Here is a 24,364-nt window from a genome sequence, read left to right on the forward strand (position 1 = left end):
ATAGAAGAGTTTTCTGTAGAAAATCTTCGATAGAAGAGTTTTCTATAGAAAATCTTTCGATAGAAGAGTTTTTATAGAAAATCTTTCGATAGAAGAGTTTTCTATAGAAAATCTTCGATAGAAGAGTTTTCTATAGAAAATCTTTCGATAGAAGAGTTTTCTATAGAAAATCTTTCGATAGAAGAGTTTTCTATAGAAAATCTTTCGATAGAAGAGTTTTTTATAGAAAATCATTCGATGGAAGAGTTTTCAATAGAAAATCTTTTGACAGAAAAGTTTTTTATAGAAAATCTTTCGACAGAAGAGTTTTTTTATAAAAATCTTTCGATAGAAGAGTTTTCTATAGAAAATCTTTCGATAGAAAGTTTTCTATAGAAATCTTTCGATAGAAGAGTTTTCTATAGAAAATCTTTCGATAGAAGTGTTTTCTATAGAAAATCTTTCGATAGAAGAGTTTTCAATAGAAATCTTTTGACAGAAAAGTTTTTTATAGAAAATCTTTCGACAGAAGAGTTTTTTATAAAAAATCTTTCGATAGAAGAGTTTTCTATAGAAAATCTTTCGATAGAAGTGTTTTCTATAGAAAATCTTTCGATAGAAGAGTTTTCTATAGAAAATCTTTCGATAGAAGAGTTTTCTATAGAAAATCTTTCGATAGAAGAGTTTTCTATAGAAAATCTTTCGATAGAAGAGTTTTCTATAGAAAATCTTTCGATAGAAGAGTTTTCTATAGAAAATCTTTTGGCAGAAAAGTTTTTTATAGAAAATCTTTCAACAGAAGAGTTTTTTATAAAAAATCTTTCGATAGAAGAGTTTTTTATAGAAAATCTTTCGATAGAAGAGTTTTCTATAGAAAATCTTTCGATAGAAAGGGTTTATCTTCACGCAACTTAGTGAGAATTTGCTCCAATGCTACCGATAACATTTTAAGCGATTCAGTTCTCAAAGGTTGAATTAGACTACAAAAATTATAGAAATAAAGAACGTAAATGAGAAGAGTTTTCTATAGAAAATCAAGGAATGAAAGAGTTATTTTCTGTAAACATAAGTATCTTTCCATAAAAGGGCACTTTTCAGTAGAAAATTTCTATCAAAGAAATTCTGACAGAAAATCTTTCCATAGAAGAGTTTTCTATAGAAAAGAAAAGTTTTCTTTAGAAAATTTTTCGACAGAATAGCTTTCTATAGAAAATCTTTCGATAGAAGAGTTTTCTATAGAAAATCTTCGATAGAAGAGTTTTCTATAGAAAATCTTTCGATAGAATTTTCTATAGAAAATCTTTCTATAGAAGATTTTCTATAGAAAATCTTTCGAAAAGAGTTTTCTATAGAAAATCTTTCGATAGAAGATTTTCTATAGAAATCTTTCGATAGAAAGTTTTCTATAGAAAATCTTCGATAGAAGATTTTCTATAGAAAATCTTCGATAGAAGATTTTCTATAGAAAATCTTTCGATAAAAGTTTTCTATAGAAAATCTTTCGATAGAAGAGTTTTCTATAGAAAATCTTATAGAAGATTTTCTATAGAAAATCTTTCGATAGAAGATTTTCTATAGAAAATCTTCGATAGAAGATTTTCTATAGAAAATCTTCGATAGAAGATTTTCTATAGAAAACTCTTTCGATAGAAGATTTTCTATAGAAAATCTTCGATAGAAAGTTTTCTATAGAAAATCTTTCGATAGAAGATTTTCTAGAAAATCTTCGATAGAAAGTTTTCTATAGAAAATCTTTCGATAGAAGATTTTTATAAAAATCTTTCGATAGAAGAGTTTTCTATAGAAAATCTTCCGATAGAAGATTTTCTATAGAAAATCTTCTCGATAGAAAGTTTTCTATAGAAACTCTTTCGAAGATTTTTTAGAAAACATTCGATGAAGATTTTCATAGAAAATCTTTTGACGAAAAGTTTTTATAGAAAATCTTTCGAAAAGATTTTTATAAAAAATCTTCGATAGAAGATTTTCTATAGAAAATCTTTCGATAGAAGATTTTCTATAAAAATCTTTCGATAAAGATTTTCTATAGAAAATCTTTCGATAGAGTTTTCTATAGAAAACTTTCGAAAACTCTCTATCGAAAGATTTTCTATAGAAAACTCTTCTATCGAAAGATTTTCTATAGAAAACTCTTCTATCGAAAGATTTTTTATAAAAACTCTTCTGTCGAAAGATTTTCTATAAAAACTTTTCTGTCAAAAGATTTTCTATTGAAAACTCTTCCATCGAATGATTTTCTATAAAAACTCTTCTATCGAAAGATTTTCTATAGAAAACTCTTCTATCGAAAGATTTTCTATAGAAAACTCTTCTATCGAAGATTTTCTATAGAAAACTCTTCTATCGAAAGATTTTCTATAAAAAACTCTTCTATCGAAAGATTTTCTATAGAAAACTCTTCTATCGAAGATTTTCTACAGAAAACTCTTCTATCGAAAGATTTTCTATAGAAAACTCTTCTATCGAAAGATTTTCTATAGAAAACTCTTCTATCGAAAGATTTTCTATAGAAAACTCTTCTATCGAAAGATTTTCTATAGAAAACTCTTCTATCGAAAGATTTTCTATAGAAAACTCTTCTATCGAAAGATTTTCTATAGAAAACTCTTCTATCGAAAGATTTTCTATAGAAAACTCTTCTATCGAAAGATTTTCTATAGAAAACTCTTCTATCGAAAGATTTTCTATAGAAAACTCTTCTATCGAAAGATTTTCTATAGAAAACTCTTCTATCGAAAGATTTTCTATAGAAAACTCTTCTATCGAAAGATTTTCTATAGAAAACTCTTCTATCGAAAGATTTTCTATAGAAAACTCTTCTATCGAAAGATTTCTATAGAAAACTCTTCTATCGAAAGATTTTCTATAGAAAACTCTTCTATCGAAAGATTTTCTATAGAAAACTCTTCTATCGAAAGATTTTCTATAGAAAACTCTTCTATCGAAGATTTTCTATAGAAAGCTATTCTGTCGAAAAATTTTCTAAAGAAAACTTTTCTTTTCTATAGAAACCTTCTATGGAAAGATTTTCTGTCAGAATTTCTTTATATAGAAATTTTCTACTGAAAAAGTGCCCTTTTATGGAAAGATACTTATGTTTACAGAAAATAACTCTTTCATTCCTTGATTTTCTATAGAAAACTCCTCATTTACGTTCTTTATTTCTATAATTTTTGTAGTCTAATTCAACCTTTGAAGAACTGAATCGCTTAAAAATGTTATCGGTAGCATTGGAGCAAATTCTCACTAAGTTGCGTGAAGATAAACCCTTTCTATCGAAAGATTTTCTATAGAAAACTCTTCTATCGAAAGATTTTCTATAAAAACTCTTCTATCGAAAGATTTTTTATAAAAAACTCTTCTGTTGAAAGATTTTCTATAAAAAACTTTTCTGCCAAAAGATTTTCTATAGAAAACTCTTCTATCGAAAGATTTTCTATAGAAAACTCTTCTATCGAAAGATTTTCTATAGAAAACTCTTCTATCGAAAGATTTTCTATAGAAAACTCTTCTATCGAAAGATTTTCTATAGAAAACTCTTCTATCGAAAGATTTTCTATAGAAAACACTTCTATCGAAAGATTTTCTATAGAAAACTCTTCTATCGAAAGATTTTTTATAAAAAACTCTTCTGTCGAAAGATTTTCTATAAAAAACTTTTCTGTCAAAAGATTTTCTATTGAAAACTCTTCTATCGAAAGATTTTCTATAGAAAACACTTCTATCGAAAGATTTTCTATAGAAAACTCTTCTATCGAAAGATTTTCTATAGAAAACTCTTCTATCGAAAGATTTTCTATAGAAACTCTTCTATCGAAAGATTTTTTATAAAAAACTCTTCTGTCGAAAGATTTTCTATAAAAACTTTTCTGTCAAAAGATTTTCTATTGAAAACTCTTCCATCGAATGATTTTCTATAAAAAACTCTTCTATCGAAATTTTCTATAGAAAACTCTTCTATCGAAAGATTTTCTATAGAAAACTCTTCTATCGAAAGATTTTCTATAGAAAAACTCTTCGATCCGGAAGATTTTCTATAGAAAACGCTTCGATCGAAAGATTTCTCTATAAAAAACTCTTCTATCGAAAGATTTTCTATAGAAAACTCTTCTATCGAAGATTTTCTACAGAAAACTCTTCTAAATCGAAAGATTTTCTATAGAAAACTCTTCTAATCGAAAGATTTTCTATAGAAAACTCTTCTATCGAAAGATTTCTATAGAAAACTCTTCTATCGAAAGATTTTCTAATAGAAAACCGGGCTCTATCGAAAGATTTATCTATAGAAAACTTCTTCTATCCGAAAGATTTTCTATAGAAAACTCTTCTATCGAAAGATTTGCTATAGAAAACTCTTCTAATCGAAAGATGTTCAATAGAAAACTCTTCTATCGAAAGATTTTCCTATAGAAAACTCTTCTATCGAAAGATTTTCTATAGAAAACTCTTCTATCGAAAGATTTTCTATAGAAAACTCTTCTATCGAAAGATTTTCTATAGAAAACTCTTCTACGAAAGATTTTCTATAGAAACCTCTATCGAAAGATTTTCTATAGAAACTCTTCTATCGAAAGATTTTCTATAGAAAACTCTTCTATCGAAAGATTTTCTATAGAAAGCTATTCTGTCGAAAAATTTTCTAAAGAAAACTTTTCTTTTCTATAGAAACTCTTCTATGGAAAGAGTTTCTGTCAGAATTTCTTTATATAGAAATTTTCTACTGAAAAAGTGCCCTTTTATGGAAAGATACTTATGTTTACAGAAAATAACTCTTTCATTCCTTGATTTTCTATAGAAAACTCTTCTCATTTACGTTCTTTATTTCTATAATTTTTGTAGTCCCAATTCAACCTTTGAAGAACCTGAATCGCTTAAAAATGTTATCGGTAGCATTGGAGCAAATTCTCACTAAGTTGCGTGAAGATAAACCCTTTCAGGATGGTTTTGACGGTCTGATTCGTTTGCTCAGACTTCCATTTGTTCGCTCAATTATTGGTGATGAAATTGATATGGATCAAATTGAAGCTGTTATACAACGTATACGTACCGATCCCATTATCTATGATGCATAACAAACCATCAAAAATATTCTAGAATGTTTTCGGTAGAATCGTTTTGAAGCCTATGATACTGAATCAGAGTTAAGACGTAAAGCTTTTGAACTAAATCAAAAGAGACTATTTTATGCGGCTATATATTTTAATGAAACTGAGACAGAAAATGTTTCCTATAAGTTCCACATGGGATACTCAAAATACACAACCCACAATAGAAAATCGTAATCGTTTTTGGTTCCCCGGACCGGCAGGAAGTATGTTAATGGATATGAAATATCATCGAGGTTTTGTACAAATTAAACAATCTCTTGATTTGGGTATAATAAAGCATAAAAAAGAGAAAACTGAAAAAAGCAAGGTTTACTAGCGGAAGTACAATTACGACTACACCTAAAGTTCCTTCTCCATAAAAGTGGTCACTGATGAGATGCTGCTGATGCTGAAGATGAAGCGAAGATGATGATGATTGGTTTACCGATTCAAATAAAACCGAAAGTTCCAATGTTCCCCGTCCTACCTCTAGTTTAATATCAAGCCTATCCGCTGGCATAGCCGATCTTAAAGATTCTGTAAGATTACCTACCCAAGTGAACATACATGATTTAGCTGCCACTACAGAACAGAATTTTAATGATTCTGCTACTACTTTAGTAATACAAGAGCTTCCAAAACCTACCACTTTTTATACGGATTTAAATGATAGCTCAGAGGAGGATGAGTTGAATCTGGATATCTTACGGAGACAAAACGTCAAGGTTTCTTTGACTTTTTATTGGGTTTTAGTGATGATTCAGATGGTACTCTTAAATATGCTATAGATGATTTGGAATTTCATACGAAACAGTTCCCATATCCAGCTTATACGGAGGATGAGTAAGTTTTGGTATTTTTAATAGAAGAGGAAAACCGACTTTGTATTTTGTAAATCTTTTAATTTCAGTTTCAAAACTGGTATTTATTTGGCTCAAGCTATACAGTGTGCATTCTTTTTGGGTCTAGTAGCAGAAATCGCCTCTTGTGTGAGACATTTGATATGGATGCGAGAGTCGAGAAATTCTATGGTGAGTTTATTTTTACACAAAACTCTTGTATAGACTTATTTTCTACAGAAAACTCCCTAATTTTCTATAGAAAACTTTTTTATCGAATTATTTTCTATAGAAAACTCTTTTATCGAATGATTTTCTATAGAAAACTCTTTTATGGAAAGATTTTCTATCAAAAATTATTCTCTCGTTGATCGAGAGACATCTTCTATAAGAAATTTCTCGCTGATTGAGAGACATTTTCTATAGGAAATCTCTTGCTGATCGAGAGACATTTTCTATAGAAAATCTCTCCCTGATCGAGAGACATTTTCTATTGGAAATCTCTCGCTGATCGAGAGTCATTTTCTATGGGAAATCTCTCGCTGATCGAGAGTCATTTCTATAGGAAATTTCTCGCTGATCGAGAGACATTTTCATTAGGAAATCTCTCGCTGATTGAGAGTCATTTTCTATAGAAAATCTCTCACTGATCGAGAGACATTTTCTATAGGAAGTCTCTCAATGATCGAGAGACATTTTCTATAGGAAATCTCTCGCTGATTGAGAGAAATTTTCTATAGAAAATCTCTCGCTGATTGAGAGACATTTTCTTTGGGAAATCTCTCGCTGATAGAGGGACTTTTTCTATACGAAATCTCTCACTGATCGAGAGACATTTTCCATAGGAAATCTCTCATTGATCGAGAGACATTTTCTATAGGAAGTCTCCCAATGATCGAGAGACATTTTCTATAGAAAATTTTTCCAATTACCAAAAAATTTTCTGTAGAAAATATTTTTGATTAAAGGAAAAATTTCATTTTCGATTTTTTATTTACTTTTCCATCTTTAGATCATGCGCTCTATGGGCTTGAAACCTTGCTCCGAATTGACTTCCTGGTGTATAGTGACTTTTTTGGAATTACTTATAATATTTATCGGCTGCAGTATTATTTTATATTCAGGCGGTATGGTGGTCTATACCAAATGGTTGTTTGTTATGATTTATCTCTGTATCTTTGGAGCTTGTCTTATATCTTTCTGGTAGGAAACTTCAAATTTTCTTGTTAAAACTTCTTTATTAACTCAATAATTTTTTTTCGCAGCTACTTGTGTTCAACTTTCTTTATGTCAGCCACGATAGGAGCTGTAGCCACCGCTGTCATTTTCTTCATTACCTTCTGTCCTTACATTATAGTTTTACTATTTGATGCTCAATTGAATTCTTTGCAAAATTTTGCCATTAATTTATCTTTTACCACTGCATTTGCTCATGGCTGGAGTCATATTATGCGCATGGAATTGCAAGAAGTTGGTTTAAGTTTTGAGTCAGTATTTCGTGAAGGTTTAAGGGGAGAATACGGTTTTGCTTTGTTTATGATTGTACTGGATTTGTGTATTTATACATTTATTGGTTATGTTCACCAGAGATTTAAGGATGGTGAGTAAAGGGGTATTCAAATTTAGATTCGATAATTTATAGAAATTTTTCTTTTAAAGATGAATTCCGTTTTACTGAAGTCCAAAGAGAAGATTTAGATTCTAGTGTGGGTGCTACACTGACAAATGTTACCAAAGTTTATAATGAAAATAAAATTGCTGTTAGCGACATTTCCCTATCGTTTCCCAGAAATCAAGTCACTTGTCTGTTGGGTCGTAATGGTGCTGGAAAGAGTACAATAATGTAAGTTTATTGTTTCCATCTTAATCTGAGTATTTAACTAATGTTTCCTTTACTCTCTTAGAAAAATGCTTACCGGTCAGGTGGTGCAAACAACTGGTCGTGTTATTCTTTCCCAGGCTATGTCTAACTCTACCGATTATGATAAGATTGGTGTTTGTGCCCAGGATAATATTTTGATACCAAATCTAACGGCTCGTGAGCATTTGGAAATGTATGCAAAAATAAAATTGAAAAATGGTTACGAAGCGGAAGTTAATAAAACTCTAAAGAATTTAAATTTTGGAAAACATGAAAGTTATCAGGCTTCACAGTTATCGGGTGGCTATCAGAGGCGATTGTGTGTGGCGATAGCTTTTATAGGTGAGCAAAGAAAACATCGAGACATGTTCTATATAAAACTCTTCTCTAGACACATTTTCTACAGAAAATTCTTCAATCGAAAAACTTTTTTAGCGAAAGACATTCTATAGAAAACTTTTTCAGCCAAATATTTTCTATATAAAACTTTTCCAGCAAGATTTTCTTTAGAAAATTTCTCTTAATCTTTTCCAGCGAAAGATTTTCTATAGAAAACTTTAACAGCCAAAGATTTTCTATAGAAAACTTTAACAGCCAAAGATTTTCTATAGAAAACTTTACCAGCGAAAGATTTTCTATAGAAAACTTTACCAGCGAAAGATTTTCTATAGAAAACTTTACCAGCGAAAGATTTTCTATAGAAAACTTTGCCAGCGAAAGATTTTCTATAGAAAACTTTGCCAGCGAAAGATTTTCTATAGAAAACTTTGCCAGCGAAAGATTTTCTATAGAAAACTTTACCAGCGAAAGATTTTCTATAGAAAACTTTACCAGCGAAAGATTTTCTATAGAAAACTTTACCAGCGAAAGATTTTCTATAGAAAACTTTAACAGCGAAAGATTTTCTATAGAAAACTTTACCAGCGAAAGATTTTCTATAGAAAACTTTACCAGCGAAAGATTTTCTATAGAAAACCTTACCAGCGAAAGATTTTCTATAGAAAACCTTACCAGCGAAAGATTTTCTATAGAAAACTTTACCAGCGAAAGATTTTCTATAGAAAACTTTACCAGCGAAAGATTTTCTATAGAAAACTTTACCAGCGAAATATTTTCTATAGAAAACTTTACCAGCGAAAGATTTTCTATAGAAAACTTTACCAGCGAAAGATTTTCTATAGAAAACTTTACCAGCGAAAGATTTTCTATAGAAAACTTTACCAGCGAAAGATATTCTATAGAAAACTTTACCAGCGAAAGATATTCTATAGAAAACTTTACCAGCGAAAGATTTTCTATAGAAAACTTTACCAGCGAAAGATTTTCTATAGAAAACTTTACCAGCGAAAGATTTTCAATAGAAAACTTTGCCAGCGAAAGATTTTCTATAGAAAACTTTACCAGCGAAAGATTTTCTATAGAAAACTTTACCAGCGAAAGATTTTCTATAGAAAACTTTACCAGCGAAAGATTTTCTATAGAAAACTTTACCAGCGAAAGATATTCTATAGAAAACTTTACCAGCGAAAGATTTTCTATAGAAAACTTTACCAGCGAAAGATTTTCTATAGAAAACTTTACCAGCGAAAGATTTTCAATAGAAAACTTTGCCAGCGAAAGATTTTCTATAGAAAACTTTACCAGCGAAAGATTTTCTATAGAAAACTTTACCAGCGAAAGATTTTCTATAGAAAACTTTACCAGCGAAAGATTTTCTATAGAAAACTTTACCAGCGAAAGATTTTCTATAGAAAACTTTACCAGCGAAAGATTTTCTATAGAAAACTTTACCAGCGAAAGATTTTCTATAGAAAACTTTACCAGCGAAAGATTTTCTATAGAAAACTTTACCAGCGAAAGATTTTCTATAGAAAACTTTACCAGCGAAATATTTTCTATAGAAAACTTTACCAGCGAAAGATTTTCTATAGAAAACTTAACCAGCGAAAGATTTTCTATAGAAAACTTTACCAGCGAAAGATTTTCTATAGAAAACTTTACCAGCGAAAGATATTCTATAGAAAACTTTACCAGCGAAAGATATTCTATAGAAAACTTTACCAGCGAAAGATTTTCTATAGAAAACTTTACCAGCGAAAGATTTTCTATAGAAAACTTTACCAGCGAAAGATTTTCAATAGAAAACTTTACCAGCGAAAGATTTTCTATAGAAAACTTTACCAGCGAAAGATTTTCTATAGAAAACTTTACCAGCGAAAGATTTTCTATAGAAAACTTTACCAGCGAAAGATTTTCTATAGAAAACTTTACCAGCGAAAGATTTTCTATAGAAAACTTTACCAGCGAAAGATTTTCTATAGAAAACTTTACCAGCGAAAGATTTTCTATAGAAAACATTACCAGCGAAAGATTTTCTATAGAAAACTTCACCAGCGAAAGATTTTCTATAGAAAACTTCACCAGCGAAAGATTTTCTATAGAAAACTTCACCAGCGAAAGATTTTCTATAGAAAACTTTACCAGCGAAAGATTTTCTATAGAAAACTTTACCAGCGAAAGATTTTCTATAGAAAACTTTACCAGCGAAAGATTTTCTATAGAAAACTTTACCAGCGAAAGATTTTCTATAGAAAACTTTACCAGCGAAAGATTTTCTATAGAAAACTTTACCAGCGAAAGATTTTCAATAGAAAACTTTGCCAGCGAAAGATTTTCTATAGAAAACTTTACCAGCGAAAGATTTTCTATAGAAAACTTTACCAGCGAAAGATTTTCTATAGAAAACTTTACCAGCGAAAGATTTTCTATAGAAAACTTTACCAGCGAAAGATTTTTTTAAAAAACTTTTCAATCGAATGGTATTCTAGTGTAAAACTTTTCTTAATATTTCTCATTTTTCTTCTCTTCCAGGATCTCCCAATGTTGTGATCTTAGATGAACCTTGCAATGGTGTTGATAATAAAGCCCGTAAAGATATATGGGACCTTATAGAGAGATTACGTAAAGGAAGGGCTGTCATATTTGCCACACATTTCCTCGATGAAGCTGAACATCTTAGCGATGTTATAGTCATCATGAAGAATGTAAGTTAAACACTTCGCTCATAAATAGTTCTTCATAAACTTTTAATCTTTGCAGGGAAAAATTATAGCCAAACATAATCCGGAAACTTTGAAAAATCATTGTACCTCTTACTATGAAGTCTACATGAATTGCTGTGATTCACAAACTTCTGATGAAATTACCAAAAAGGCCGATAAACTGCTGACCAACTTTAGAGAATTAGAAAAATCTTCTACCACCGATTTAAGGTTAAGAATATCCTACGATCAACAGAATGAAAATTCATCGGAATATTTGAAATATTTACAAGAACTACAAAGTCAGGGAAGAATAAAGGATTTGAGTGTAGAAACGGAAAATTTGGAACATGTTTTCAAGAATTTGGATAAGAATTGTAATGGCAGTGTTAGATTCAATGGTCATGCCATCGATATGATGAAAAATGTTAAACTAAAGAAAGATTTCGGTTGGGATATGGTACGTGAGACGCCCTTGACTAGATTCGAAGCCATGCGCCAATTGTTCTGGAAACGTTTAGTGCATTTTAGCCGCAACTACAAAATGTTGTTGTGCGTAATAGTATTACCGGCTCTCTTTGAAATTTGTGCCATGTGGTTTGTGGCTCAGCGGCTGGAAGATGATTTTGATAAAACCATACAATTATCACGTGATCTATATCCCAAGACCACACAAATGTTAAGTATGGAAAAATCTTTAGATTTTACCCAAAAAGTTTATGATAATATGAAACAGGATTGTTCTGCCGAAATGCCCTGTAAACAATTTCATAATTCGGAAAGATCATTCTATTGGATTCTAGAGACTTTGAATGATTATCAAGAGAAACGTTATGGTGGTTATAGTTTCAATGATAGCAAATCTATAGTTTGGTATAATAACAAAGGTTATCATGCCATGATGGCCTGGTTAAATGATATGAATTCCTATCTGCTGCAAATCGAAACAAATGATACCAACTATAAAATAACAGCCTATAATGAACCCTGGGAATTGGGTTATATGGAATTGAGTACAACATCCATGTAAGTTTAAGGGGATTTTGTGAAAGATTTTTATAATTAATATTTGTATTTCAGTTTACGCCAGGCTGGTGACTCCTGTATGGCTTTCATTTTGCTCATAGCCTTTTCAATGGTGGTGGCTGTAGCCTCGGTATATCTAGTCAATGAACGTGTTAAAGGTGAAAAGTTACAGCAGAAATTGTGCGGTGTCGATGCCTCCACCTATTGGGGTGTGGCTTTCGTTTGGGACTTTTTGGTGGGTTTAAGCGATTTAGAAATTTAATTTCAAGTTGTAATTGTTTTTCTTTCTTTAGATTATGATTTTAGCAGTATTGGTATGCAGTTCCATTATTCTGGCTTTTGATATGCCAGTGTTCACCGATCGCCAGCAACTGTGGGGTGTTATTGTCTTGGCCTTATTCTTTGCGTAAGTAATCGTTTCCATTCCAATGATTGCTAAACATTTTCTATAGAAAAACTTTAGATTGACAAGTCTTCTATAGAAAAACTTTCGATTGAAAAGTTTTCTATAGAAAAACTTTCGATTGAAAAGTTTTCTATAGAAAAACTTTCGATTGAAAAGTTTTCTATAGAAAAACTTTCGATTGAAAAGTTTTCTATAGAAAAACTTTCGATTGAAAAGTTTTCTATAGAAAAACTTTCGATTGAAAGTTTTCTATATTGAAAAGTTTTCTATAGAAAAACTTTCGATTGAAAAGTTTTCTATAAAAAACTTTCGATTGAAAAGTTTTCTATAGCAAAACTCTCGATTGAAGAGTTTTCTATAGAAAAACTTTCGATTGAAAAGTTTTCTATAGAAAAACTTTCGATTGAAAAGTTTTCTATAGAAAAACTTTCGATTGAAAAGTTTTCTATAGAAAAACTTTCGATTGAAAAGTTTTCTATAGAAAAACTTTCGATTGAAAAGTTTTCTATAGAAAAACTTTCGATTGAAAAGTTTTCTATAGAAAAACTTTCGATTGAAAAGTTTTCTATAGAAAAACTTTCGATTGAAAAGTTTTCTATAGAAAAACTTTCGATTGAAAAGTTTTCTATAGAAAAACTTTCGATTGAAAAGTTTTCTATAGAAAAACTTTCGATTGAAAAGTTTTCTATAGAAAAACTTTCGATTGAAAAGTTTTCTATAGAAAAACTTTCGATTGAAAAGTTTTCTATAGAAAATCTTTCGATTTGAAAAGTTTTCTATAGAAAATCTTTCGATTTGAAAAGTTTTCTATAGAAAATCTTTCGATTTGAAAAGTTTTCTATAGAAAATCGATTCAAAACTTTTCTATTCAAAAGTTTTCTACTCAAAAGTTTTCTATAGAAAAGCTTTCGATTCAAAAACTTTCTATAGAAAAACTTTCAATTCAAAAACTTTCTATAGAAAAACACTCGATTGACAAGTTTTCTATAGAAAAACTTTCGATTGACAAGTTTTCTATAGAAAAACTTTCGATTGACAAGTTTTCTATAGAAAAACTTTCGATTGACAAGTTTTCTATAGAAAAACTTTCGATTGACAAGTTTTCTATAGAAAAACTTTCGATTGACAAGTTTTCTATAGAAAAACTTTCGATTGACAAGTTTTCTATAGAAAAACTTTCGATTGACAAGTTTTCTATAGAAAAACTTTCGATTGACAAGTTTTCTATAGAAAAACTTTCGATTGACAAGTTTTCTATAGAAAAACTTTCGATTGACAAGTCTTCTATAGAAAAACTTTTGATTGACAAGTCTACTATAGAAAAACTTTCGATTGACAAGTTTTCTATAGAAAAACTTTCGATTGACAAGTTTTCTATAGAAAAACTTTCGATTGACAAGTTTTCTATAGAAAAACTTTCGATTGACAAGTTTTCTATAGAAAAACTTTCGATTGACAAGTTTTCTATAGAAAAACTTTCGATTGACAAGTTTTCTATAGAAAAACTTTCGATTGACAAGTTTTCTATAGAAAAACTTTCGATTGACAAGTCTTCTATAGAAAAACTTTCGATTGACAAGTCTTCTATAGAAAAACTTTCGATTGACAAGTCTACTATAGAAAAACTTTCGATTGACAAGTTTTCTATAGAAAACTTTCGATTGACAAGTTTTCTATAGAAAAACTTTCGATTGACAAGTTTTCTATAGAAAAACTTTCGATTGACAAGTTTTCTATAGAAAAACTTTCGTTTGACAAGTTTTCTATAGAAAAACTTTCGATTGACAAGTTTTCTATAGAAAAACTTTCGATTGACAAGTTTTCTATAGAAAAACTTTCGATTGACAAGTTTTCTATAGAAAAACTTTCGATTGACAAGTTTTCTATAGAAAAACTTTATTGACAAGTTTTCTATAGAAAAACTTTCGATTGACAAGTTTTCTATAGAAAAACTTTCGATTGACAAGTTTTCTATAGAAAAACTTTCGATTGACAAGTCTTCTATAGAAAAACTTTCGATTGACAAGTCTACTATAGAAAAACTTTCGATTGACAAGTTTTCTATAGAAAAACTTTCGATTGACAAGTTTTCTATAGAAAAACTTTCGATTGACAAGTTTTCTATAGAAAAACTTTCGATTGATAAGTTTTCTATAGAAAAACTTTCGATTGACAAGTTTTCTATAGAAAAACTTTCGATTGACAAGTTTTCTATAGAAAAACTTTCGATTGACAAGTTTTCTATAGAAAAACTTTCGATTGACAAGTTTTCTATAGAAAAACTTTCGATTGACAAGTTTTCTATAGAAAAACTTTCGATTGACAAGTTTTCTATAGAAAAACTTTCGATTGACAAGTTTTCTATAGAAAAACTTTCGATTGATAAGTTTTCTATAGAAAAACTTTCGATTGACAAGTTTTCTATAGAAAAACTTTCGATTGACAAGTTTTCTATAGAAAAACTTTCGATTGACAAGTTTTCTATAGAAAAACTTTCGATTGACAAGTTTTCTATAGAAAAACTTTCGATTGACAAGTTTTCTATAGAAACACTTTCGATTGACAAGTTTTCTATAGAAAAACTTTCCATTGACAAATTTTCTATAGAAAAACTTTCCATTGACAAATTTTCTATAGAAAAACTTTCCATTGACAAGTTTTCTATAGAAAAACTTTCCATTGACAAGTTTTCTATAGAAAAACTTTCCATTGACAAGTTTTCTATAGAAAAACTTTCGATTGACAAGTTTTCTATAGAAAAACTTTCGATTGACAAGTTTTCTACAGAAAAACTTTCTATTCAAAAGTTTTATATAGAAAAACTTTCTATTCAAAAGTTTTCTATAGAAAAACTCTCGATTGACAAGTTTTCTTTAGAAAAACTTTTGATTGACAAGTTTTCTATAGAAAAACTTTAGATTGAAAATTTTGCTATAGAAAATCTTTCGATTGACAAGTTTTCTATAGAAAAACTTTCGATTGACAAGTATTCTATAGAAAAACTTTCGATTGACAAGTTTTCTATAGAAAAACTTTCGATTGACAAGTTTTCTATAGAAAAACTTTCGATTGACAAGTTTTCTATAGAAAAACTTTCGATTGACAAGTTTTCTATAGAAAAACTTTCGATTGACAAGTTTTCTATAGAAAATCTTTCGATTGACAAGTTTTCTATAGAAAATCTTTCGGATTAAAAGTTTTCGATAGAAAATCTTTTGGTTGAAAAGTTTTCGATAGAAAATCTTTTGGTTGAAAAGTTTTCGATAGAAAATTTTTTGGTTGAAAGGATTTCTATAGAAATATTTTCTATGAAGTTCTATCATCGAAAGATCTGTTCCTTTCATGGAAAGTCCTGAAGTCTTTTAATGAAATTTCTTTTATCAAAGGTTACACATTAAATCTTTAAATATTGAACTTATTTCTTTTACAGTTTTGCCTGCATACCTGCCGTTCATGTCTTCGAAAAGTGTTTCGCCGATTCCAGTGTGGCCATTGTTACGATTTTCATCTTAAATGTCATCATACCTCTCTTCACCATGTCCATTATTGTATTATTGGGTGTGGTGGGTGATTCTGCCACCTGGGATGAGTGGCGTTTCTTCTTAAATCATCGTTTATTCCTTATCTTCCCTCAGCATGCTTTAGGCGATGGTCTACTCGAAATATGTAAAAATTATATGGTTGCATTGGTTTTCAAACGTTACGATATTGATTCTTATAAAAATCCTGTAACCAGTGATTTGCTTAAACCCCACTATATCTCATTAACCATATTGGGTATATTGTTTATATGTATCAATGTCCTGCTAGAGTCCGGTTTATGGTATAAGTGTAAGGAGAAAATCAGTGAACGTGTGGGTCTATTCCAAGCCAAAGATAAGAAACATTTTGAAGAATTGAAAATTGTTTCAATACAAAATTCTCTTAAGAGAAATGATAAAATGGATAGTACACCTGCTTTAAAAGTGGAAAATCTTTGCAAATCCTATGGTAAAAATCAATATGCAGTATCGAATATAACGTTCTCGGTTAATGCAGGAGAATGCTTTGGTTTATTGGGTAAAAATGGTGCTGGCAAATCGACTATTTTCAAAATGCTGTCGGGACAAGTGCAACCCAATGTGGGTCATATTGTCTATGAAAATGTGAGTTTCTAAACTTGATATCATAAGTAGCTTTACAAAAATATAATATTTTACTTTCAACAGCCGGAAATTTCCTATTGTCCTCAAACTAATACTTTGGATTCCTTACTTACTGTGCGAGAATGCATAGAATTTTATGGACGTCTAAGACGTATTACCAATATACCCAAGGTAATTTCTTTCTTTCTTTCAAAATATTTATTTCAAATTGACAATTTCTTTATTAAAATTCATTAATCAGTATTTCCATGTGAATACACTCTATAAGACTATGTGAGAGTGTAGTTATTTTTCCATGAGATAAACGCATAAAATTTTTTTCCTTTCTCATAAATTCTGCCGGATTTTGGTCATCATTTAAATCTCGTATTTGCATTATCGAACTGAGTGATGACTCCATTTCCTTATCGTACACTGTAACCGTACAATATATAGGTTTTACCGTCTGTACACTAGCCAACCAAAGTACTAAAAGTTCTTGTTTTAAAGAATTCGGATTGTGAATATTGCCTTTAAGTTTTTCTTTATTACCCAACAGCGTTGACCAAGAGGTGCGACAGGCCATTATGAGAATGGGTAGATGGGAAGTTAAATGTTCGTAGGGTTTGGGTAAAAAGGCATTATTTATACAGAGACCTCTTTCCGTGGGTCGCGAAGAACTGGAAGTGAAGAAAATTGTGACAATTAGGTGGTTAGGTTGCAATAAGTGAATTTTGGGGTCATCTTTAAGACATCGATTTTCTATAGGAAATCAAACGATAGAAGAGTTTTCTATAGTGAAACTTACAATAGAATACTTTCTTATAAAAAATCTTTCGAGAGAAAAGTTTTGTATAGAAAATCTTTTGATAGGAAAGTTTTGGTTAAAAAATCTTTTGATAGAGGAGAGATTTCTTCAGAAAATTGTTAAAAGATTTTTCTAAAATTAATTTTTCAAAAGAAGATTCTGCAATAACAGATTCTTCTTTAGGAAATCTCTCGAAATTGACAAGTTTTCTATAAAAAAAAAACTTTCGATTGTCAAGTTATCTATAGAAAATCTTTCGATTGAAAAGTTTTATATAGAAAATCTTTCGATTGAATAGTTTTCTATAGAAAATCTTTCGATTGAATAGTTTTCTATAGAAAATCTTTCGATTGAATAGTTTTCTATAGAAAATTTTTCGATTGAATAGTTTTCTATAGAAAATCTTTCGATTGAATAGTTTTCTATAGAAAATCTTTCGATTGAATAGTTTACTATAGAAAATCTTTCGATTGAATAGTTTTCTATAGAAAATCTTTCGATAGAACAGTTTCCTATAGAAAATCTTTCGATAGAACAGTTTTCTATAGAAAATCGTTCGATAGAACAGTTTTCTATAGAAAATCTTTCGATAGAACAGTTTTCTATAGAAAATCTTTCGATAGAACAGTTTTCTATAGATAATCTTTCGATAGAACAGTTTTCTATAGAAAATCTTTCGATAGAACAGTTTTCTATAGAAAATCTTTCGATAGAACATTTTTCTATAGAAAATCTTTCGATAGAAACGTTTTCTATAGAAAATCTTTCGATAGAAAAGTTTTCTATAGAAAATCTTTCGATAGAACAGTTTTCTATAGAAAATCTTTCGATTGAAAAGTTTTCTATAGAAAATCTTTCGATTGAACAGTTTTCTATAGAAAATCTTTCGATAGAACATTTTTCTATAGAAAATCTTTCGATAGAACAGTTTTCTATAGAAAATCTTTCGATAGAACAGTTTTCTATAGAAAATCTTTCGATAGAACAGTTTTCTATAGAAAATCGTTCGATAGAACATTTTTCTATAGAAAATCTTTCGATAGAACAGTTTTCTATAGAAAATCTTTCGATAGAACAGTTTTCTATAGAAAATCTTTCGATAGAACAGTTTTCTATAGAAAATCTTTCGATAGAACAGTTTTCTATTGAAAATCTTTCGATAGAACAGTTTTCTATAGAAAATCTTTCGATTGAATAGTTTTCTATAGAAAATCTTTCGATTGAATAGTTTTCTATAGAAAATCTTTCGATTGAATAGTTTTCTATAGAAAATCTTTCGATTGAATAGTTTTCTACAGAAAATCCTTTGATTGAATAGTTTTCTATAGAAAACCTTTCGATTGAATAGTTTTCTATAGAAAATCTTTCGATTGAATAGTTTTCTATAGAAAATCTTTCGATTGAATAGCTTTCTATAGAAAATCTTTCGATTGAATAGTTTTCTATAGAAAATCTTTCGATAGAAAAGTTTTCTATAGAAAATCTTTCGATAGAAAAGTTTTCTGTAGAAAGTCTTTCGATAGAACAGTTTTCTATAGAAAATCTTTCGATTGATCGGTTTTCTATCGAAAAATCTTTCGATTGATCGGTTTTCTATCGAAAAATCTTTCGATTGATCGGTTTTCTATCGAAAAATCTTTCGATTGATTGGTTTTCTATCGAAAAATCTTTCGATTGATCGGTTTTCTATCGGAAAATCTTTCGATTGATCGGTTTTCTATCGAAAAATCTTTCGATTGATCGGTTTTCTATCGAAAATTCATTCAATTGTCATTCTATATCCAATTTTTCGGTGGAAAAATTTTCAATAGAAAATCTCTTAGTTAAATAGTTTTCTATTAGAAATCTTCTGAATGACGAGTTTTCTATAAAAAAACGTGTTTTTTAGATAACTTTAACCTCTTACCTGTCATTCGCATAGCCGCCATAGGCCAAAATACCCAAACAAACATTTTCATGAAAATCCGAATTCGTCGGATCGAATATTAAAACCGAAGGTTTTCCGGCATAAATCTCTTGACAAGGTACACCAAAATCTTCACTATGATCACGTAGAAAATGCGACAACACAAAAGTAACACCAAGCGTACGATTACAAATACTAATGGGGCATTGGACCGGGGTACGTGTTAATGAGAGAAGAGATTTACGTTTTAGCAAAGATTTACCATCATTTTCGTCATCCTCCCCAACATTTTTAGGATTTTGCTCTTCCCTTCTGGCTGCTATACAACCAAATGAATTCAAATTATGATCACAACTACCCAAACGTAATTGTTGGCGAAATTTCGCTATATCTTGGGTGCTAAACTGTTCAAATTCTTCTTTCGTTAGCATACGATTTAGATGAAAGTCCGTAAAGTTTGGATTAAATTTTAAAAGTTCTTCTTTGCGTTGATTAATGAACTGTTCTTCTTCTTTGGATTGTTTGAATTTTTGAAAATTTTTATAGTGATCGTATTTTGTGGGTTGTTGAAATAGAGGGCGTTCTGGTGCTGAGCCCACAGGATTGATTTGCAAACGATTACAATCTTGACAGATATTAGACATGACTTTTAGGTTTAATTTATTAAAAGCGGCAAATTCTCTAAATTAAATGGATATTTATTAAAAAATTTAGTTTTGGACGAACGAAACGAACTTGAAATTTTTAATTTATCTTTGAAAGCAAATCGATATTGACAGTTTTTTACATGATACAAATGTATATATATATTTACCATGGTTTTCTATTTCCCTTAATAAATTTAAGTTGGTTGCCAGCATTTTGGAATCTTTTCAACTGGAAACGTATCGTGATGTATTGGTGAAAAATCTATCAGGTGGTAATCGTCGTAAATTAACAGTGGCTACTTCTTGTTGTGGACGCACTTCTGTGGTTTTAATGGATGAACCAACCAGTGATATGGATCCGGTAACCAGAGCAATTGTTTATCGTACAATAGATGATTTGTTGGCCGAAAAGAGAGCAATAGTTTTAACTTCTCATTCAATATCGGAAATTGATGAAACATGTCATCGTATTGCCGTGCTGAAAGAGGGTCAAATGTTAACCTGCAGTAGTCCTGATAATTTGAAAGCTCAATATGGTGGCTATTATAATGTTACTGTCTATTGTGATCAGGATAAGATTAATAATTTGGAAAAGGAAATACGCCGTAAATTTTCCGATTGTAAAGATTTACAACTTTATGCTCATTCCATTAAGTTTAGTTTGAAAGTTCAGAATCCGATTCATAATGGTGATAAAGCTAAAGAGGTAAGATATTGAATCATAAAATCTCTGTGTTGACACAGAAAAAATCTTTCGATAGAACAGTTTTCTATGGAACATTTCTCAATACAAAATTTTTCTGTAGAGAATCAATAGAAAATCTTTCGATTGAAAAGTTTTCTATAGAAAATCTTTCGATTGAAAAGTTTTCTATAGAAAATCTTTCGATTGAAAAGTTTTCTATAGAAAATTATTCGATTGAAAAGTTTTCTATAGAAAATTATTCGATTGAAAAGTTTTCTATAGAAAATCTTTCGATTGAAAAGTTTTCTATAGAAAATCTTTCGAATTGAAAAGTTTTCTATAGAAAATCTTTCGATTTGAAAAGTTTTCTATAGAAAATCTTTCGATTGAAAAGTTTTCTATAAAAAATAATTCGATTGAAAAGTTTTCTATAGAAAATTATTCGATTGAAAAGTTTTCTATAGAAAATTATTCGATTGAAAAGTTTTCTATAGAAAATTATTCGATTGAAAAGTTTTCTATAGAAAATCTTTCGATTGAAAAGTTTTCTATAGAAAATTATTCGATTGAAACGTTTTCTATAGAAAATTATTCGATTGAAAAGTTTTCTATAGAAAATTATTCGATTGAAAAGTTTTCTATAGAAAATTATTCGATTGAAAAGTTTTCTATAGAAAATTATTCGATTGAAAAGTTTTCTATAGAAAATTATTCGATTGAAAAGTTTTCTATAGAAAATTATTCGATTGAAAAGTTTTCTATAGAAAATTATTCGATTGAAAAGTTTTCTATAGAAAATTATTCGATTGAAAAGTTTTCTATAGAAAATTATTCGATTGAAAAGTTTTTTATAGAAAATTATTCGATTGAATAATTTTCGAAATCGAATAATTTTCTATAGAAAATCTTTCGATTCAAAAGTTTTCTATAGAAAATATTTCGATTGAAAAGTTTTCTATAGAAAATATTTCGATTGAAAAGTTTTCTATAGAAAATCTTTCGATTGAAAAGTTTTCTATAGAAAATCTTTCGATTGAAAAGTTTTCTATAGAAAATCTTTCGATTGAACAGTTTTCAATAGAAAATATTTCGATTGAAAAGTTTTCTATAGAAAATCTTTCGATTGAAAAGTTTTCTATAGAAAATCTTTCGATTGAAAAGATTTCTATAGAAAATCTTTCGATTGAAAAGTTTTCTGTAGAAAATCTTTCGATTGAAAAGTTTTCTATAGAAAATCTTTCGATTGAAAAGTTTTCTATAGAAAATCTTTCGATTGAAAAGTTTTCTATAGAAAATCTTTCGATTGAAAAGTTTTCTATAAAAAAATCTTTCGATTGAAAAGTTTTCTATAAAAAAATCTTTCGATTGAAAAGTTTTCTATAAAAAAATCTTTCGATTGAAAAGTTTTCTATAGAAAATCTTTCATTGGAACAGTTTTCTATAAAAGAAGATTTTAAAAATCCTTTTCAAAATTAAAATTTTTTTCTTCCAGAATGGTATTGAAATTCCCGAAGAATTCGAAAATAAGCAGGAACCTATAACAACCGTTACAACTACCTCAACACCCACAGCACTTACACTCTCCGAACTCTTCCATGAATTACACGATTTGTCACAACAAATATCGGGTTCAATACGTTATGCCGTTAATAAATGTAAATTAGATGCAGTATTTGAAAGAATTATCGATAAAAGTGAAGAGAAAATAAAATCGAATGGTTATACGGTACAATCGCCCGCCCTAGAAGGTTCAGCGTCAACGGGTTACATACATAATGGTTATATAGAAACTGAAACTGTGACATGATAAAGAAAGTTCAATAATGAGTGGGTAAAAAAGAGGGAATATAAAAAGCTAAGCTAAAAATTAGGCTGTGCCTTAATTTACCATAGAAAAAGAAAAAAAAAAATAATAATTTCGCTATTACGAGTAAAGTTTATTTAATAAGAATTATTAAAATAATTGTAAAATGTCTCAAAAGAATAATGTCCAATATTATACAGCTTTATAGTTTAAGTTTAGAATTAGGACCCCTTTCATGGAGAAGTCTTAAACAAAATTTGTAATGTAATGCAAAAACTTAGTTTCTGTTTAAATATGTTTAAAATACATTTTTTATTTAAGGGGTCGTATTTTTTTAAGTCCTTATGTATTCAATTTTTCTGGGGTTTTCTTATGTTTATATGTATAATCTATCTACTTTTTATCTTCTATTTGTATAAATGTTTTAAATTTATGTTTTATGTAAAAAGTTTTATATTTTGGTTAGGTTTTATTTTTTATAATTTCTTCGCTTACAAAATTTAATTTTTAATTTTCAAGAAGAGCTGAGCTTTTCTTGTTTTTATTTTAAATGTGTGATTGTTTACTGGGACTTTCTATTATTAATTAAAAAAAAAAAACATAATTGTATTGTAGGTATTATATGACTTAAATTTAATTTAAACACTTTGTATACTTAACTGTTCTATTCATTTTAATTAATATGTATGTATGTAATTTATAATTTAATAAAAAAAAGACAAATATTTTATTGAAACCAAAAAATTATTATAATAATTTTTTATAATTGTAGAGTACCATGTTAATGGGGTAAGTGTCAAGAATCTTTATAATCTATTCTATGTCGAAGGAAAATTATTATTGGATTTACATATTGATAAGGTAAGTATATTTAAATGTAATTACTTTTTGCTAAAACATTAATAATTTCTTTTAATTTTCCAAAGATGTGTAAACATTGAATATCTCCATCTTCATTATTTCTAATCATTATATTCATATTCATCATCATTTATCATCTGGAATTGATTGGGATTAAAAGTTCGGTAAGTGTTTTCAATTGTCAATAAATTATTAGTAAAGTAATTTATGTACGGAGTTCTTCTAGCATTTATTATAATTTATTGAACTAAAATAAACTTGATCTGAACTAGAACTGAACTAGAACTAAACAAGAACTGAACTAGAACTGAACTAGAACTGAACTAGAACTGAACTAGAACTGAACTAGAACTGAACTAGAACTGAACTAGAACTAGAACTGAACTAGAACTGAACTAGAACTGAACTAGAACTAGAACTGAACTAGAACTGAACTAGAACTGAACTAGAACTGAACTAGAACTGAACTAGAACTGAACTAGAACTGAACTAGAACTGAACTAGAACTGAACTAGAACTGAACTAGAACTGAACTAGAACTGAACTAGAACTGAACTAGAACTGAACTAGAACTGAACTAGAACTGAACTAGAACTGAACTAGAACTGAACTAGAACTGAACTAGAACTGAACTAGAACTGAACTAGAACTGAACTAGAACTGAACTAGAACTGAACTAGAACTGAACTAGAACTGAACTAGAACTGAACTAGAACTGAACTAGAACTGAACTAGAACTGAACTAGAACTGAACTAGAACTGAACTAGAACTGAACTAGAACTGAACTAGAACTGAACTAGAACTGAACTAGAACTGAACTAGAACTGAACTAGAACTGAACTAGAACTGAACTAGAACTGAACTAGAACTGAACTAGAACTGAACTAGAACTGAACTAGAACTGAACTAGAACTGAACTAGAACTGAACTAGAACTGAACTAGAACTGAACTAGAACTGAACTAGAACTGAACTAGAACTGAACTAGAACTGAACTAGAACTGAACTAGAACTGAACTAGAACTGAACTAGAACTGAACTAGAACTGAACTAGAACTGAACTAGAACTGAACTAGAACTGAACTAGAACTGAACTAGAACTGAACTAGAACTGAACTAGAACTGAACTAGAACTGAACTAGAACTGAACTAGAACTGAACTAGAACTGAACTAGAACTGAACTAGAACTGAACTAGAACTGAACTAGAACTGAACTAGAACTGAACTAGAACTGAACTAGAACTGAACTAGAACTGAACTAGAACTGA

The 24,364-nt window shown here is 29.3% G+C and overlaps 2 protein-coding genes across 2 annotated transcripts; one reads left to right on the forward strand and one right to left on the reverse strand.

Moving 5' to 3' along the window:
• Window positions 1-5,220: 5,220 nt before the first annotated feature.
• Window positions 5,221-22,833, forward strand: LOC119613911 (phospholipid-transporting ATPase ABCA1-like). Its single transcript, XM_037969984.1, has 15 exons — window positions 5,221-5,374; window positions 5,777-5,930; window positions 5,998-6,118; window positions 6,939-7,129; window positions 7,192-7,526; window positions 7,586-7,769; window positions 7,831-8,129; window positions 10,659-10,831; window positions 10,887-11,854; window positions 11,909-12,089; window positions 12,148-12,260; window positions 15,691-16,405; window positions 16,469-16,576; window positions 19,945-20,451; window positions 21,923-22,833. The coding sequence occupies exons 1-15, from the start codon at window positions 5,221-5,223 to the stop codon at window positions 22,235-22,237; spliced, it is 4,518 nt and encodes a 1,505-aa protein (XP_037825912.1). The 3' UTR covers window positions 22,238-22,833.
• On the reverse strand, window positions 16,593-19,905 carry LOC119613909. The gene is made up of 2 exons (XM_037969982.1): window positions 19,099-19,905; window positions 16,593-17,064 (listed from the first exon to the last, which is right to left on the reverse strand). Exons 1-2 carry the CDS (start codon window positions 19,740-19,742, stop codon window positions 16,629-16,631), a joined length of 1,080 nt encoding a protein of 359 aa, XP_037825910.1. The 5' UTR covers window positions 19,743-19,905; the 3' UTR covers window positions 16,593-16,628.
• Window positions 22,834-24,364: the final 1,531 nt, after the last annotated feature.

The sequence above is a fragment of the Lucilia sericata genome, unplaced genomic scaffold, assembly GCF_015586225.1.
Source record: "Lucilia sericata isolate MDLA Ls3-8-SP2 unplaced genomic scaffold, ASM1558622v1 Contig002423F_arrow, whole genome shotgun sequence".
NCBI lineage: Eukaryota > Metazoa > Arthropoda > Insecta > Diptera > Calliphoridae > Lucilia > Lucilia sericata.